General features: G+C 40.1%; 2 protein-coding genes across 2 annotated transcripts; one reads left to right on the top strand and one right to left on the bottom strand.

Annotated features, from left to right (window-relative positions):
• The first annotated feature begins 607 nt into the window (after positions 1-607).
• LOC119797967 lies at positions 608-1,761 on the top strand. Its single transcript, XM_038307260.1, has 2 exons — positions 608-778; positions 972-1,761. The coding sequence occupies exon 2, from the start codon at positions 984-986 to the stop codon at positions 1,371-1,373; it is 390 nt and encodes a 129-aa protein (XP_038163188.1). The 5' UTR covers positions 608-778; positions 972-983; the 3' UTR covers positions 1,374-1,761.
• Positions 1,762-6,967: 5,206 nt separating this feature from the next.
• Positions 6,968-14,361, bottom strand: fgb (fibrinogen beta chain). The gene is made up of 13 exons (XM_038307266.1): positions 14,201-14,361; positions 13,441-13,470; positions 13,252-13,358; positions 11,251-11,353; positions 10,882-10,950; positions 10,619-10,733; positions 10,044-10,150; positions 9,844-9,958; positions 9,654-9,773; positions 9,443-9,565; positions 9,272-9,366; positions 7,736-7,926; positions 6,968-7,522 (listed from the first exon to the last, which is right to left on the bottom strand). Exons 1-13 carry the CDS (start codon positions 14,279-14,281, stop codon positions 7,291-7,293), a joined length of 1,488 nt encoding a protein of 495 aa, XP_038163194.1. The 5' UTR covers positions 14,282-14,361; the 3' UTR covers positions 6,968-7,290.
• Between the last annotated feature and the right edge of the window lie 335 nt (positions 14,362-14,696).

Below are 14,696 nucleotides of genomic sequence, written 5' to 3'. Positions count from 1 at the left end.
CATTACGCTTCCGTAACAATAAGAATGAAGTAAAAAGTCAAGATATCAGATGGTGTTAAATACCAACGAGAAGAGGTGGGTATCAGCAGGGGTTTGAAAAGAGACGGGAGAGAAATTTGACGTCCAAGGGAAGCTAATGCCATAACAAGCTGCTTCCTGTGGTTCTTTAAAAACCAAGCAGGAAACATGCTAAATAATAGAAATAGAAGAAAAGCTACTATTTGATCTTTTATTATCACATTTATTCCAACTAAACACCAGTCAAATGCACCCCTTTGAATTGGATCAGTGTTATCGTTCTGTTAAGAGCTGCCTCTTTCAACATTCTTACATCCAGCTCTCCTTTCCTCCCCCAAAGGTTTCTAAATGCCCGTCTGGATGCAGACTTCAGGGTTTGATCTCAGAAATGGAAAGTAGCGTTGAAAGAAAACTGCAGGCGTTCTGTTATAAGGCAGAGATGTACGAAAACGCAATGGAGAAGTCCATGAAAGAGATGACTGACATCTACAACTCGAACCGGATGGTCATCGTCAACATTTACAGTTAAGACTGTTTACTTTACACTTTCTATAAAAAGATAACATCCTGATGCAGTGATGCTGAACTTTTGAAGCTTTCATTTTTGTTTCTAGTGTCTGAGGTTAGGTTTGTGGAGCGTGCAAACAGACTGACTAGAAACCTCACTGAGCTACAGCGGAGGTCACAGTTTCTAGAGGAGAAAATGAAGGAGTTGAGCAGCCGTGTGAGGAAACAGGTGGAGGAGTAGTATCGAACGGAGGTGAGGAGACAAATGGTGGCTTTTAATGTGGTAATCCAGGATGCTCTGGAGGAGTATTCGTTTTGTTAGAGATCACATGCAAAATATTTTTCTTTCTTTTACCTGTCTTTTTGGAGAGAACCTAAGAACTGTATCTTGTCAAGTGAACCTTGATATTAAGCCAATATCTTAAATGCCTTGTTTATATTTTTAGGTGGACATAGACATGAAGCTGAGAACCTGCCAGGGAGCCTGTCGGGAGCCGCTGCTTTACACTGTCGATCATCACAGCTACCAGACGCTTCAGACCAACCTTGGCTTCACTGACAAAACCATGAAACACAGAATCAAACCGGTCAGGCCCCGCCCAAACATTCCCCAAGTCAAGCTGCAGCGGGCCAACGTCGGCTCCCGACTGTCCGCAGAATACAAGCAGATCCCGATGGTCCGGAAGGAACTGCTGTTGCATTTTGAAGACATTGAGCTGAATCATGTGGTGCTGGTGGAGGATCAGTCTGCTGAGGTGAAAGGTCCAACACAGAAGAGCGACCTCCTCGGGACAAGACTCGGCAGTACATCTACACCTTATGGAGAGAGACATTCTTATGAGGACTAGAATGTTCATATATTTGGGACAAAGAAGATTGAGAAGATAGTTTGAGAGGGGTGTGAAGGAAGTCATCTATAATAAAAAAAGAAAAACCAACCTTAAACAGAGGGGTGGACTCCAAATGAGTTTCAATACAGCAATATAGTTTATTCCTTCCCGCTATCATTGCTGCCCCACCCCCACGCAGGGGAGCAGAGCACCTCTTTGTTCAGCCATGCCAACAATTCCATCTAACGACCCCCCTTCCTTTCAAAGATATGGACAGGTATTGGGTATTGCAGGCTAACAAAGAACCCAAAGACTGCCCATTCCCATGGGGCAGACCCGTTCGTCCGTTTCAATTTGCATGACGTTTAACTTCTTGTTTTGGTTTAGAAAACAACAAACAAGGTTCTGTTTTTTAGTCCACTCTATAAAGTCTTTAACTCAACGCTATTCCTGACATTTTTATTTGAAAAAGCTTCCTGGATGGGAAGCAAACATCTTCAAACATGGAAGCAAAATCCAGTGGATTGTTTTTTAAACTTTTTTTGGAATAAGGTGAATCTACTCAATTCCTTAGAAACAATGACAGAGAAAAGTTTGTAACATACTTAATAACTAATAAAACAGGGTATGAATTTTGACTTGTATTTAAAGTTGCCGTAGGAGATCTTGAAAAAACGGCTCCAGCAAGCTATATTTTTGAAAATACACAGCCATGCCTCTCCCTTCAGACCACCCCTCAAAACCACGCCTTCAAAACACATGAAAGCGCATGCTGTCTGTCGAGCTGTTTGGTTCAGATCGAGAAGGAAACAAGCCGAGACCCAGTGCTCGCGACACAAGCTAACAACAACATAATGATACGTTCACACCTAAAGGAGGCAGCAAAAGCAGCTAGTTTACATGCAAAGTCAATGGTTGACACACATCACGTCGCAGCAAAAGGTCCCACAGCGCGTCTATAGCAACAGGAGCAGCGCGTCGCTGATCTGGGAGCTGGACAGGCAGCACTGCTGATGTAGAGCTCTATAATCACTCCTCTGAAACAGTTTATTAATGCCTAAATTAACTCAAAATGACGAAATCTGCCGGCAAAACGCGTACGCTTTTATTATCCTGGTTCCTGCAGTTTAGATTACGTTCATGAAAAGTGCCTCCCAGACGCCGCGGCAAACCGCCAAGAGATGACCAGGCCGGAGGCTGTTGAATGGGATTTGTGGTGACAGCGCACCGCCGGTGTACGGGTGTCTGAGCGGCTCCGACAGAAATAATATTTGAAGGTAGGATGGTAATCTGGATGAACTGACTGTACTGAAAATGTTTTCAGGAGGAATTTCTCAATTCAAAATAGATTCAAACTACTTTTTACCCACTGATCACAGCAAATATAGCTGCCATTGTTCCAGGCAAAGAAAGGATAGGGTAGCTCCGCCCAACGAGCATCAGACCAACTTTTCCAACACGCAGCTAGAGCAGCAAATATGCTTCAGCCACACTTCAGAACTAAACTTGAACAAGCATCAAAAAAGAAGCAGCATGCGCATTTTTGCTGCTTTAGGTGTGAACGCAGCACAACAGTGGCTAGCTTCCAGCCATGGCGTCCTGCACAAGAATTGGGGGGTCGATTCGTTCATGTGTTAGGGTATGCGCACAGTGGGGAGGGACAAGCAGATGACCCCGTTTGACGTGTCAGGAACCAATAGCGGTCCACGGACCGTGTTTTGTGATTGCTGGACGTTACTCATTGAATTCGCACTGTAGCGGGGACCTGGTTGACCAGATTTGAAGCAGAGCCAACGGCTCGGTTCTGCTGCACTGTAGTCGACCAAAATCCCTAACGATTTTGAAATCCCCCCGGACATTTTTTTAGGTATGAAAATTAGAACAATCCTGGGAAAAAGATGATGTCTGGTCACCCTAACGGGGACCTTTTATTCTCGTTTCACTTCCTGATCTTCTATTTCACTGTTTGTTACGCAACTGTGGGAAGGTCTTCAAGCCAAATGGTAAAAAAGTGTGTCAGAAAAGATCTCCTACGCACGTTTAATGTAACCTGACTCTGCCAGATGGATTTGCTCCGCATATCCATCTAGAAACCTTCCGTTGAAGTAATTTTGGGAAGGGGCGAAAATACTGGTTAGCTGATTGGCCTATGTTGGTGATAGACGGGCCAATAAACCAATCAGATCAACGAAGTATGACGTAACAGAGAGACGACGAAGAGGAGCCAATTGATAGATCAAACACTTGCCGAAACCAGTCGGGAGAAGAGCAAAAACATCTTTTCCTCTGAGAAAAGCCTCCAGAGCAGTGTTTTGCTCTTCTTTCAGTGAAGAAATACTCTGTAATTCCGCTAAAACTTGCTCGATAGCTACGCTAATGCTAGTTTCATCGGCTGAAGCCGCCATGTTCTTTAGACTGAACTGTCGCGCTTCTCGTTGCATCACACCTCAACCCGCCTCAAAGGCGACGCTGATTGGACGTTCGTTTGGTGAACGGCTACAAATTTTCTACAATGGAGAGTCTCCAGACTGATTAGTGAGTGAAACCTTGAAAGCTCGCGAGATCAGGATGGTCTAACGAGGCTACGTTTAATGGAAGGTTAGTATTGAGCTACCTTTATGTTTTACATCCTGAATGTTACACTTAAGTTTTTATATGTCTGCAAAGACTACTGTCAACTTCCTGGCTGCTGTTTTAACCCTTTGTTTCTTTATTTATTAAATGTTAACCTCATTTAACAAAAACAGAAAAAATTCTGGTTTTCATACGGTGGAAGTAAGAAACACAGACCCGGATAAATGTATTGTTGCAGAAAGAAATTGTTAGTATTTGAAGGTGACTTTGTTATTTATGTTAAAAGTGGTTAATCACCACCATGTCTAGATAATTCACTTATTTAAGCTGAAAGTGGTTATTCTTTTTCTTTAAGTGAAACATGGCTCCTTTACATAACAATGTGTTTTATTTAACGGCTAACTCTGTTTTCTTCACTTTGTTCTCTCGGTATTTTTTGATGCCTTTCAGAATCTACAGGTGCTGGTCATAAAATTAGAATATCATGAAAAAGTAGATTGATTTCAGTAATTCCATTTAAAAAGTGAAACTTGTATATTATATTCATACATTACATACAAACTCATATATTTCAGATGTTTATTTTGTTTAATTTTGATGATTACAAATGACAACAAATGAAAATCTCAAATTCATCATATCAGAAAATTAGAATATTACTGAAGACCAATAAAAACAAAGGATTTATAGAAATGTTGGCCAACTGAAAAGTATGAACATGAAAAGTATGAGCATGTACAGCACTCAGTATTTAGTTGGGCCTCCTTTGGCCTGTATTACTGCAGCAATGCGGCGTGGCATGGAGTCGATCAGTCTGTGGCACTGCTCAGGTGTTATGATAGCCCAGGTTGCTCTAATAGTGGCTTTTAGCTCTTCTGAATTGTTGGGTCTGGTGTATTGCATCTTCTTCTTCACAATACCCCATAGATTTTCTATGGGGTTAAGGTCAGGAGAGTTTGCTGGCCAATTAAGAACAGGGATACCATGGTCCTTCAACCAGGTACTGGTAGCTTTGGCACTGTGTGCAGGTGCCAAGTCCTGTTGGAAAATGAAATCTGCATCTCCAAAAAGTTGGTCAGCTGCAGGAAGCATGAAGTGCTCTAAAACTTCCTGGTATGTGGCTGCGTTGACCCTGGACCTCAGAAAACACAATGGACCAACACCAGCAGATGACATGGCACCCCAAACCATCACTGACTGTGGAAACTTTACACTGGACTTCAAGCAACGTGGATGAAGTGCCTCTCTTCTTTTCCTCCAGACTCTGGGACCTTGATTTCCAAAGGAAATGCAAAATTTACTTTCATCAGAGAACATGACTTTGGACCACTCACCAGCAGTCCAGTCCTGTTTCTCTTTAGCCCAGGCAAGACGCTTCTGACGCTATCTGTGGTTCAAGAGTGGCTTGACACAAGGAATGCGACAGCAGAAACCCATGTCTTTCATACGTCTGTGTGTGGTGGTTCTTGAAGCACTCACTCCAGCTGCAGTCCACTCTTTGTGAATCTCCCCCACATTTTTGAATGGGTTTTGTTTCACAATCCTCTCCAGGGTGCGGTTATCTCTCTTGCTTGTACACTTTTTTCAACCACATCTTTTCCTTCCCTTCGCCTCTCTATTAATGTGCTTGGACACTGAGCTCTGTGAACAGCCAGCCTCTTTAGCGATGACCTTTTGTGTCTTGCCCTCCTTGTGCAAGGTGTCGATGGTCGTCTTTTGGACAACTGTCAAGTCAGCAGTCTTCCCCATGATTGTGTAGCCTATAGAACTAGACTGAAAGACCATTTAAAGGCTTTTGCAGGTGGTTTGAGTTAATTAGCTGATTAGAGTGTGGCACCAGGGGCCATCAATTTTGAACCTTTTCACAATATTCTAATTTTCTGATATGATGAATTTGAGATTTTCATTTGTTGTCATTTGTAATCATCAAAATTAAACAAAATAAACATCTGAAATATATGAGTTTGTATGTAATGTATCAATATAATATACAAGTTTCACTTTTTAAATGGAATTACTGAAATCAATCTACTTTTTCATGATATTCTAATTTTATGACCAGCACCTGTATAAAGCAGGGGTATTATTATTTTTCAGTGAATGAGGTTATAATAGGCCTAGGTGCAGTACAACTTTTCTACTTTTGTTATTTGCCGTTGTTTCTCCAATAAAATGCATAACAATATTACAGCTTTCATTGATTTATTTCAAACTTGAAACATTGTCTAGCCTGTAAGAAAAAAAAAATAAATGAACCAATTAATCGAATCGTGTCGTGGTGTATTCTTGAGTATCAAAAATAATCAAACCGTTGGGTCAGGAAATCGATACTGAATCGACTCGCCATGATGGGTGTGAATTACACCCCTACTCCAGACCATAAACCTACCACCACCATGTTCTATTATATTTATAATAGAGTTTTTCTAAGGTGAGTTGAGCTTTGCACCCAATGTCATGGGATGCAAACCTAGAAATAAAAGGGCATTGCTGGACTGAACACTTGGTATACTACTATATATATATTTATAAATATGTTTGATTTCTCATGAATCCTGATTGTATTCTTTATCTGAAAACCTATTTGGTAAAACTTTGGTCTCTTTGGCCAGTTTATAACATGTTGATAGATATTTTATTTTCTAGGGGCGCTGAAATGTTCTTTCCTTTGGTACCAATGGCTTAATATCACAGCTTAAAAATGCAGTTATTAGATTACACTGACCTTTAAATGAAATGTTAGTTTTAAAGTGTAACTGGAACTGTGGTAGAAGCAGAAGTTTGACCAATCAAAGCAGAGAGGGCTTTAAGGAGATGGGCATCCAGATATAGATCTATTTTATAAGGGAGGACATTGTATTTGGTTGGTTGGAAATTGCTCCAATTCGTGGATCTACTTATTAACTTTCAGTTTGGCTGCTAAATATTTACGTTCAGTGATCATTCCTGCCTACAGTGAGATACTCTCCAGTTTGGCTCAATGATTTATGGGTAATTTGTTGAAAATAAACCAAAAACACAATCAGACGAAACACTCATAGGTTCCTCAATGTGTTTATTGAGTAGCAGAGGACAGTTTCATTGTCTGTTCCTTTAAAGCACACGAAGCGTCTCACACAGCAAAATGAGTCACAGCATATGTTGTTTACACAGGTCAGATTTCGCCTATTTCTCACCCTTATAAAATTTTCAAAATAAAACTTTTTCTCTGTTTAGTTCCTTTCCAGGCAGTTTTTATTCTTACGTCATGTAAAGTGTGTTTAAATATGCTTGTGTTCATCAACAAACAGGCTTTTCCATGCTTCTCTCCATGGGTGACAACGTCCTGTTTGAGTTGCATGTGGCAGCCCCTTTCGCATGACTATCTGGAGGCAAAGTAAGGTCTTATCTTCATGCTGATGGCCTTCAGCGAATACCAGCTCCCCTTCCAGTTCATCCACACCACGCCGTCGTCTGTGCCATGCTTTGCCATCTGTGGGGTGTAGGATCCACCTATGTAATATCGTCCGTTAGGATTGGCTGAGTGGCAGCGGTTGTACCACCAACCACCTCCATCCTCCCTGGAGCACTGCTTGCTGGGATCACCAGGGGTCCTGGAAGAAGAGAATGAGGAACTCAAGATTTAATACCTATCAAATATATGTAGCTTTTTGTTTTGTTACCATTCCTCTAATAAATGCATTGGGTTTAACTTTTACAGTGATTTCAATACATGATTGAATATTTTCTACTTTAGTTTTAATGTAATAAAGATATTTAAAGCCAGATTAATAGCTTGAATAGTCAGTGGGCTTTGGGTCACCTACCAGTTGTCATTGTCTCTGTCGAAAGTGCTGAACATCATGCCGTTGTGAATGGTCATGGTGCGGTTTTCGCCATGGAGCTCCAGAGCTCCTTCCAGGAAACAGTTTCCAGCATTACCGGAGTAACCGTCGACAGCCATAATATAGTTGGACGTCTCCGACTGGATGGTGAACTGTTGATATTGGGCATGGACCTAAAAGAAAAGAAACCAGAGGTTTTAGTTTCACTTAATATCAGCATTTTTAGCGGTTAGTTTGAAAAGGAGTTAAATTGACTGGTTTTTGATTGTTTATTAGTGTTCAGACAGCACAGATATAAAACTAAAAGAAATCATTTCAAACTAGGACAGAGATTAAACACTGTTGGGGTCAGTAACATGCACGGAGGTGTCGCTAATTTTTGAAAAATGCGTGTTAAACTGCCCCCTTTGGAAGTCACAAAGACATACTAAAGGGCACTCTCGGAAGCCAAAACACAAACTAAAGTGCTCTCTTGGGTGCAAAAACACATGTCAAAGTACCCTCTTGGGAGCCAAAACTTGTGATTAAATAAATAGCTTCTCAGGAGCGAAAACTTGTATTGAATTCCCCTCTCGAGAGCCAAGACACGTGTCCAAGTGCCCTCTCGGGGGCCAAAAGACAGAAGTTAAAGTTACCCTCCTTGGAGCCAAAACACATCCTAAAGTGCACACTTGGGAGCCAAAACGCATACTAAGGTGTCTTCTTGGGGGCCAAAACCCATGTTCAAGTACCCTCTCAGGAGCCAAACACATACTAAAGTGCAATCTCGGGGGCCAAAACGTACTAAAGTGCCTTCTTGGGGGCCAAAACACATGTTCAAGTACCCTCTCAGGAGCCGAAACACATGGTAAAGTGCACTCTCGGGAGCCAAAACTCATACTAAAGTGAAATCTACAGTGAAGAGGGGGCACTATATACGCTCTTTTTTTTTTCTTTCCGCCCCTGCCCTTCAAAAAGTCTCTGCACACCAATGGTAGGCTTCCAAGTATAGGTCTTGAGGGAACCTTTCAGAGCAAGACCCTTAACCCACCCTTAACCGAGCCGCACAATGGCAGCCCACTGCTCTCCAAGGGGATGGGTTAAATGCAGAGATATATTTGGGGGAGTGGTGGCCTAGTAATTTGGGCATTAGGCTTGGGTCCCAGAGGTTCTGAGTTCATGCCCCCTCCCACGGACTGCCACTCTGGGTCCCTGAGCAAGACCCTTAACCCCACACTGATCCCCGGTCGCTGCACAATGGCAGCCCACTGCTCCCCAAGGGAATGGGTTAAATGCAGAGTATAATTTTGCTGCTTTGTACTTGTGACAGTGCAATGACAATTAAATTAAATTCTATTTCTCTTCTTCTTTTTAACAATAAAGGTAACTAGACAAGACCTCAGGATATATTTAATTCAAATAAAAAAAGCCAATACCCATGATGGCATCTTAGAACTTCTTTTTGGTCTAGGTAGTGAGGCATAGATAAGTATGATATTAGAATGTTCTGAGTTGTTAATAAAAACCTTACAGACTCACCCTGTCTCCTTTCCAGTCCTCCATCTCGATAAGAACCACAGTGGGGCCCATCTTGGTCAGCTGGCTGATGTGATCATTTCCCAGCCAGTACTCACCTGTCACATTACAAGAAGGGACAGTATGATAGTTGCCCATAGGATTTAGATGGAATACAGCTGGTAAAAATCTTACCAGGAACCTCGCAGAATCGTTTGCTGGACTGAAACGCGATGTTTCCGAAACCACGGCGATATTCATCCCAACGGCGGCCAAAGTCCACACTGCCATCAAGCCTGTTCTGGATAAGGACCCATCCTAGAAGGAATGTTTTAAAAAATACTGAGTCCAAAGGCCTGAACAAAAGGTACCGAAGGAATTATTCCCTATAAATATATATTCCAACCTCCATTTTGAGTGGTCTGATCACAAAAGACCTTGTATGGTGGGAACAATGGATCAGGACGTATAATGTACATCTGGGAGTCACGTCCTCCACGCCGGTAGATCTCCTCACACTCCTTACCTGAATCACAAACAAAAGAGGTTATCAAGTTGGTTGGTTACTCTCTTTTTTCTATTTTTTCTTCACTCACCAGAAACCACAGGTATCGGACAGGTGGTGATGCACGGATCTCTGCAGCCTTCTGTCTGGGCCAAAACAGCCTTCTCAAGCTTCTGGATCTTCAGCCTGAGCTTCTCCAGGACCCCCTTAAAACAGAGTGAAACAGCATTTTCATTTGTCTTTCTACCTTGATTCTTTTTATTGTATTTAAGTTATAAGGAAACAGTTTACCTGCAGTACTCTAATGTTGGAGGGGAAAACGGTGTCAATGGTCTCTTTGATGTAAGCGTGTTGTTCCTCTATTTGATCAGTGTACTGACCTGCCACCTGGTTGTTGTCTAAAAACATCAGGAAAAGCAAGGACATATGAAACAATAGTTTGGAACTATTTAGCTCAATTTTAAGATATAATTAAGGTAGCCTCCTTGAGATACTTCAACCATTTCTTGACATGAAAATTCCAGGTTACCTTCCTGAAAAGGTAAAACGGAATTTCCTGAGACATAAAGGATTTTGTATTGTGTTGCACCGATACCAGTATCGGGCAGGGTCCCGATCCAGCACTAAAATGGTGGTATCGGTATCGGCAAGTACCGACATATAGGGCACCGATACCATTTTGACAGCCAAAAGTTTAGTCAACTATTGTCACCCATTCCAGGTAGGCAATAAAAAGTTCTACTGGATTTACTTTGTATTAGTCTTTTTCCTGCTTGACAAAGGTAGTTTTTTACTGCAAAGCCAGGTATTAGGGCCAAAAAATGGCATCGGTGCAACACTACTTTTTTATGATATATTTTCCTTACTACTAGTGACCCGCTGTCTCTCCCGCAGAGAGGAGGAGATGCTAGTGACGTAGGTGTACACGTTGTTGGACGAGCGAGTCAACTCCTCAATCTGAGGCTTCAAGTCTGAAATTGTCTACAAGGAAACACACAAGAAGAAGTTAACAAGGTCTAATTTAGAAGTTGTCGATTTTTTTTAGGACCCAAATATTTTCATTTGAATCTACAATCTGCAGAACCTTGTATCAAATTGCACAAAAATACCTAGGAAAAGAGGAACATACCGTTTTAACGTTCCTCTCTTGCTTCTGCAGTGCGCTCTTCAGTTCGCAGCCAGTAGGACACAAAACACCCTGTAGACAACAAAACTCTTCAATGAGACAAAATTTGGGTCTTTATTATATAATTTTCTAACCTTTACATTAAAAAAGCTGTTCAGGAAGGATCCACTCTCCAAGCTTCTGTTTAAGGAGTCAATGTTTATCTAAGCACTAGCCGTCTTTCGCCAATTAAAACCCTTTTCTAAATGTTGATTTCTAGGAAACTCATTGGAAGATTTAATCCAGTGTAGGAGCTCTTCAGTAAACTGAAAATATTACCGAAGTAAACTGAAGTAAAGTAGTTTATAAGAAATGCTGAAAGTACTGTCTCACCATTGCCTCTGAAGCGTGAGTACACCCTCCCGCATCGGGCTGCACCTCTTTCTCCGCCTCCTGGCTGCCTCTGGCTGGAGCTGGGGTGGGGCGACCTCGGTACCTAAACAAAACACCAAAACCTCTGCGTTTTCAACTGACACAGGAAAGGCATGTTTCTCTATAGCTTGAACAATGTCTAAATGAGCTGGAAGGTTTTTAGGGCTTTTCTTATAACTTTAGGCAACTTTATACAGGCTGAACTTTTTATTCGTTTGCCTTAGGAAGCATACAGGCTAAAAAAAGTTTCATTTATTTTTGTGGTTTTGTTGAGTTTAATTTGATGACATATGGAGATCAATTATGAAAATAATTCTCAACTCGTGTCTTTTGGATTCATTTGTATGTTATTACTTGTGCTGTCCTATAGTAGACTGCAAAAACTATCTAGAAATAATTAAAAAATTAATAAATTAACTTTATTTACCCTTAATTTGAGCAGATAAGTAAGATGATTTGCCAATGGAATGAGGTTTTTTTACCCTTAAAATAAGATAAGATAATATGCACTTAAAATAAGACGATGCAATTGTTTTTTCTTCTTTTAAATGTAAATCGTCTTGTTCGATTGGCAAAGACTCTCTCTTACCTCCTCAATTCAAGAACAAAAATCACTTATTTTAAGAGAAAATTACTTATTTAGATGTACTCTTTTTTGCATTCTAGACTCTATTCCCTGGTAATTTGTGGATCTGATTACTTTTTTAGAACAGTTTATAATAAAATACCAGTTCAAACTATAATAACTCTGAGCCAGCTCATTTTAAACAGATTCTCTAAGGTTGTTTCCTGACTTCATTCCTGTCCATGCAGACACTGAAAGTTTTAAAACAGCCTAGTAGGACGTAATAAAAGACTCTCTTTGTTTAGTCCTTTAGTTTTACCTGAAAGGATTAAAATATACACTGTAAAAACAATCTAGAAATAAGTAAAACAGTTCTTAAATCAAGTGTATTTACTCTGAATTTCAGCAGGCAGATAAGATGATTTGCCAATGGAATAAGTATTTTTACTCTTAAAAAATATAATTAGATAATATGCACTATAAATAAGACAATACAATTGTTTTTTATTATTCTAAATGTAAACTATGTTGTTCAATTGGCAAAGTGTCTCATTTACTTCCTCAATTCACAAACAAAATGCACGATACCGATACCATCTGTTTCAAATTGATGTGTGTATGTATATATGAAGAACTTCATACTACTTGGATGTAAAATAATTGCCAACATGGTGTTATCAAGCTGCTGCCTACCTTTGTGAAGCAGGAAAAAGACTAATACAAAGTTAATCCAGTAGAACTTTTTATTGCCTACCTGGAATGGGTGACAATAGTTGAAAAAACTTATAGCTCTCAAAATGGTATCGGTGCCCAGTAGTTGGTACTCACTGATACCGATACCACCATTTTAGTGCCCCATACTGGTATCGGTATCAGTGCAATACTACTAAAAAGCACTCCTAAATATCAAAAAATTGAACCAATTAGGTCTCTGTAGTGCAATGTAAGGCAGGGACAACTTGTCTCACTTTAACCCAATGATGAAACATAAGAATCAGGTGGATTAAACAATTATGTTTTATTGTGGTAAAAAAAAAAAGAACCAAACTACAAACAAACATGACTGTTGAATGTCTGTAGAATTAAAAAAATTTGTTTTGGTTTTTGAATGGCAACAAGAGCCACATGGCTGCAGAGATCTGGTTTAAAGGTTGGACGTCCATTATGACATCAGCTTAAAATATAGATACAGTATATCCTAAAGTTTAATCTGAATTTTAATCTCTTCTATATAGAATTGTTTTGTTCAAACATTAATTCTGTGTTTTCTGGATTTATACATATTTGTTTATAATCTATTTCTTCTATACAGTCTAAGAGTGTTTAAATGGGTCTCTGGCACAAGAGGACATTCAGAACTTGACAAGCTTTGATTTTCGTCATGCATGTTGTTGTACCTGCTGCCTCCGCTGATTGGCGGAGGGGCGAATCTGTTTCCGCCGAACGTTTCTCTGCCTCTGCTCAGCGGCCGATGACCTCGGGCGTCTACAGCTGCTCCTGTGCTCTGCACCAACAACAACATACATCCACTGTAAACGAATACAGCTCACTGTAACACAGTTGTGCTTAGAAACTGTTTTACATACTGTGTTGTTTTTGGCTGGCTGCTTGGAACCCTGTGGGGGAATATAAAAAAATAAGGAGTTAAATCTGCTTTTTAGTTTCAAATAAGTGTTTAAATATGTTCTACTCATTAAGATTGCAGTTAAAAGTCTACAAGAGAGAAGATACAAAGTAAAACTAAACCAAAAAAATACAACCAAAGCTGTAGTGAAGCTAGTAAGAATCACGCATTCAAAAAATCCACAAATATATTTAATCTACATTGGAATTTCTATGAATAAAACTAGTTTTAAAAAATAAACCACTTTTAAAACTAATTATCAGACGGATTTTGTTCTTTTGAGGTGAAACATGACAATTTTCGGAATGAATTTTCTCTGTAAAATGGATATTTTCATTAATAAATGACAGTGATAGTCAGCTATTTGCAAACTTTTAATAAGCATGCTATCCTGCACAGAGCTAGCTGATTCACAAAATCAAGTTTTTAAGATCTGCTGAAGATTTGCATAGATTTCTGTGTTTCTATTGTATTCTAATTGCTAATTTTCTACAATCAGATATCATAAATGCTTAATAAAACTCTATTACAATCATAACTAGTAACGCTTGTTCAATAAAATTCCTGCATGTTTTTTTTTCTTTGAAACAGAATAAAACAATGTTTTGTGGGGTTTGGATGGAAGAAAATAAATCCATTTATATTTCCTTAGTTAAACTTTGAAGGTTCAAATCTGGTTAAAACACATTTTTATTAAAATGTTTAGTCATTAATATTCTCACCAAATCATAGTCGTCGTATTCTAAGACATCCTGAGCCCAGGTGACATAAAGGCACAGATACAGCAATAGAAACGTCTTCATCTTGATTTTCTCAGCAGAAGCTCTGTAGATCCAGGTTTTCTCTCCGCCTCGTTATTCTGTCCACCAGATCCCCCCAGAGGAGGCCTTTATCCCCCGGGCTTCGGCTCCTCCTGCCTCCTCCAGGATTTATTGATCCGCTCTAGTTGATCAGTAAACTCTGAGGTCGGTTCAACCAAACCTGACTCAGATCTGAACTGGGCCCAGGAGCAAAAGGGCAAAAGGAGCCAGAAGTCACAGTTTGTTTGACAAATGTAAGTGTTGAAAGCAGCTGATGAGGTGGCTTACCTGCAGGATGGAAGAACATCCATGATGAGTGACGATAAAAACATCAGGACATGTTAGGAAAACCAGGAAAGCAGTTTGAAATGTTGGGATCTTCACTTTATTTATAGGGATAAAGTAAAATAGGTTTTTA

This window comes from Cyprinodon tularosa, unplaced genomic scaffold, assembly GCF_016077235.1.
Source record: "Cyprinodon tularosa strain WSP-4 unplaced genomic scaffold, ASM1607723v1 ctg606, whole genome shotgun sequence".
Lineage (NCBI taxonomy): Eukaryota > Metazoa > Chordata > Actinopteri > Cyprinodontiformes > Cyprinodontidae > Cyprinodon > Cyprinodon tularosa.
Note: the sequence above shows the minus strand (reverse complement) of the source record. Positions and strands in the feature narration are given on the sequence as shown.

Bases quoted from the DNA above. Each gene is read 5' to 3' on its own strand.
- LOC119797967 (XM_038307260.1), top strand. From the start codon at position 984: ATGAAGCTGAGAACCTGCCAGGGAGCCTGTCGGGAGCCGCTGCTTTAC.
- fgb (XM_038307266.1), bottom strand. From the start codon at position 14,281: ATGAAGACGTTTCTATTGCTGTATCTGTGCCTTTATGTCACCTGGGCT. The intron at 13,471-14,200 runs GTGAGAATATTA...ATTCCCCCACAG, and splicing joins AATACGACGACTATGATTTG to GGTTCCAAGCAGCCAGCCAA. The intron at 7,523-7,735 runs GTAGGTGACCCA...CTCTTCTTCCAG, and splicing joins GACAGAGACAATGACAACTG to GACCCCTGGTGATCCCAGCA.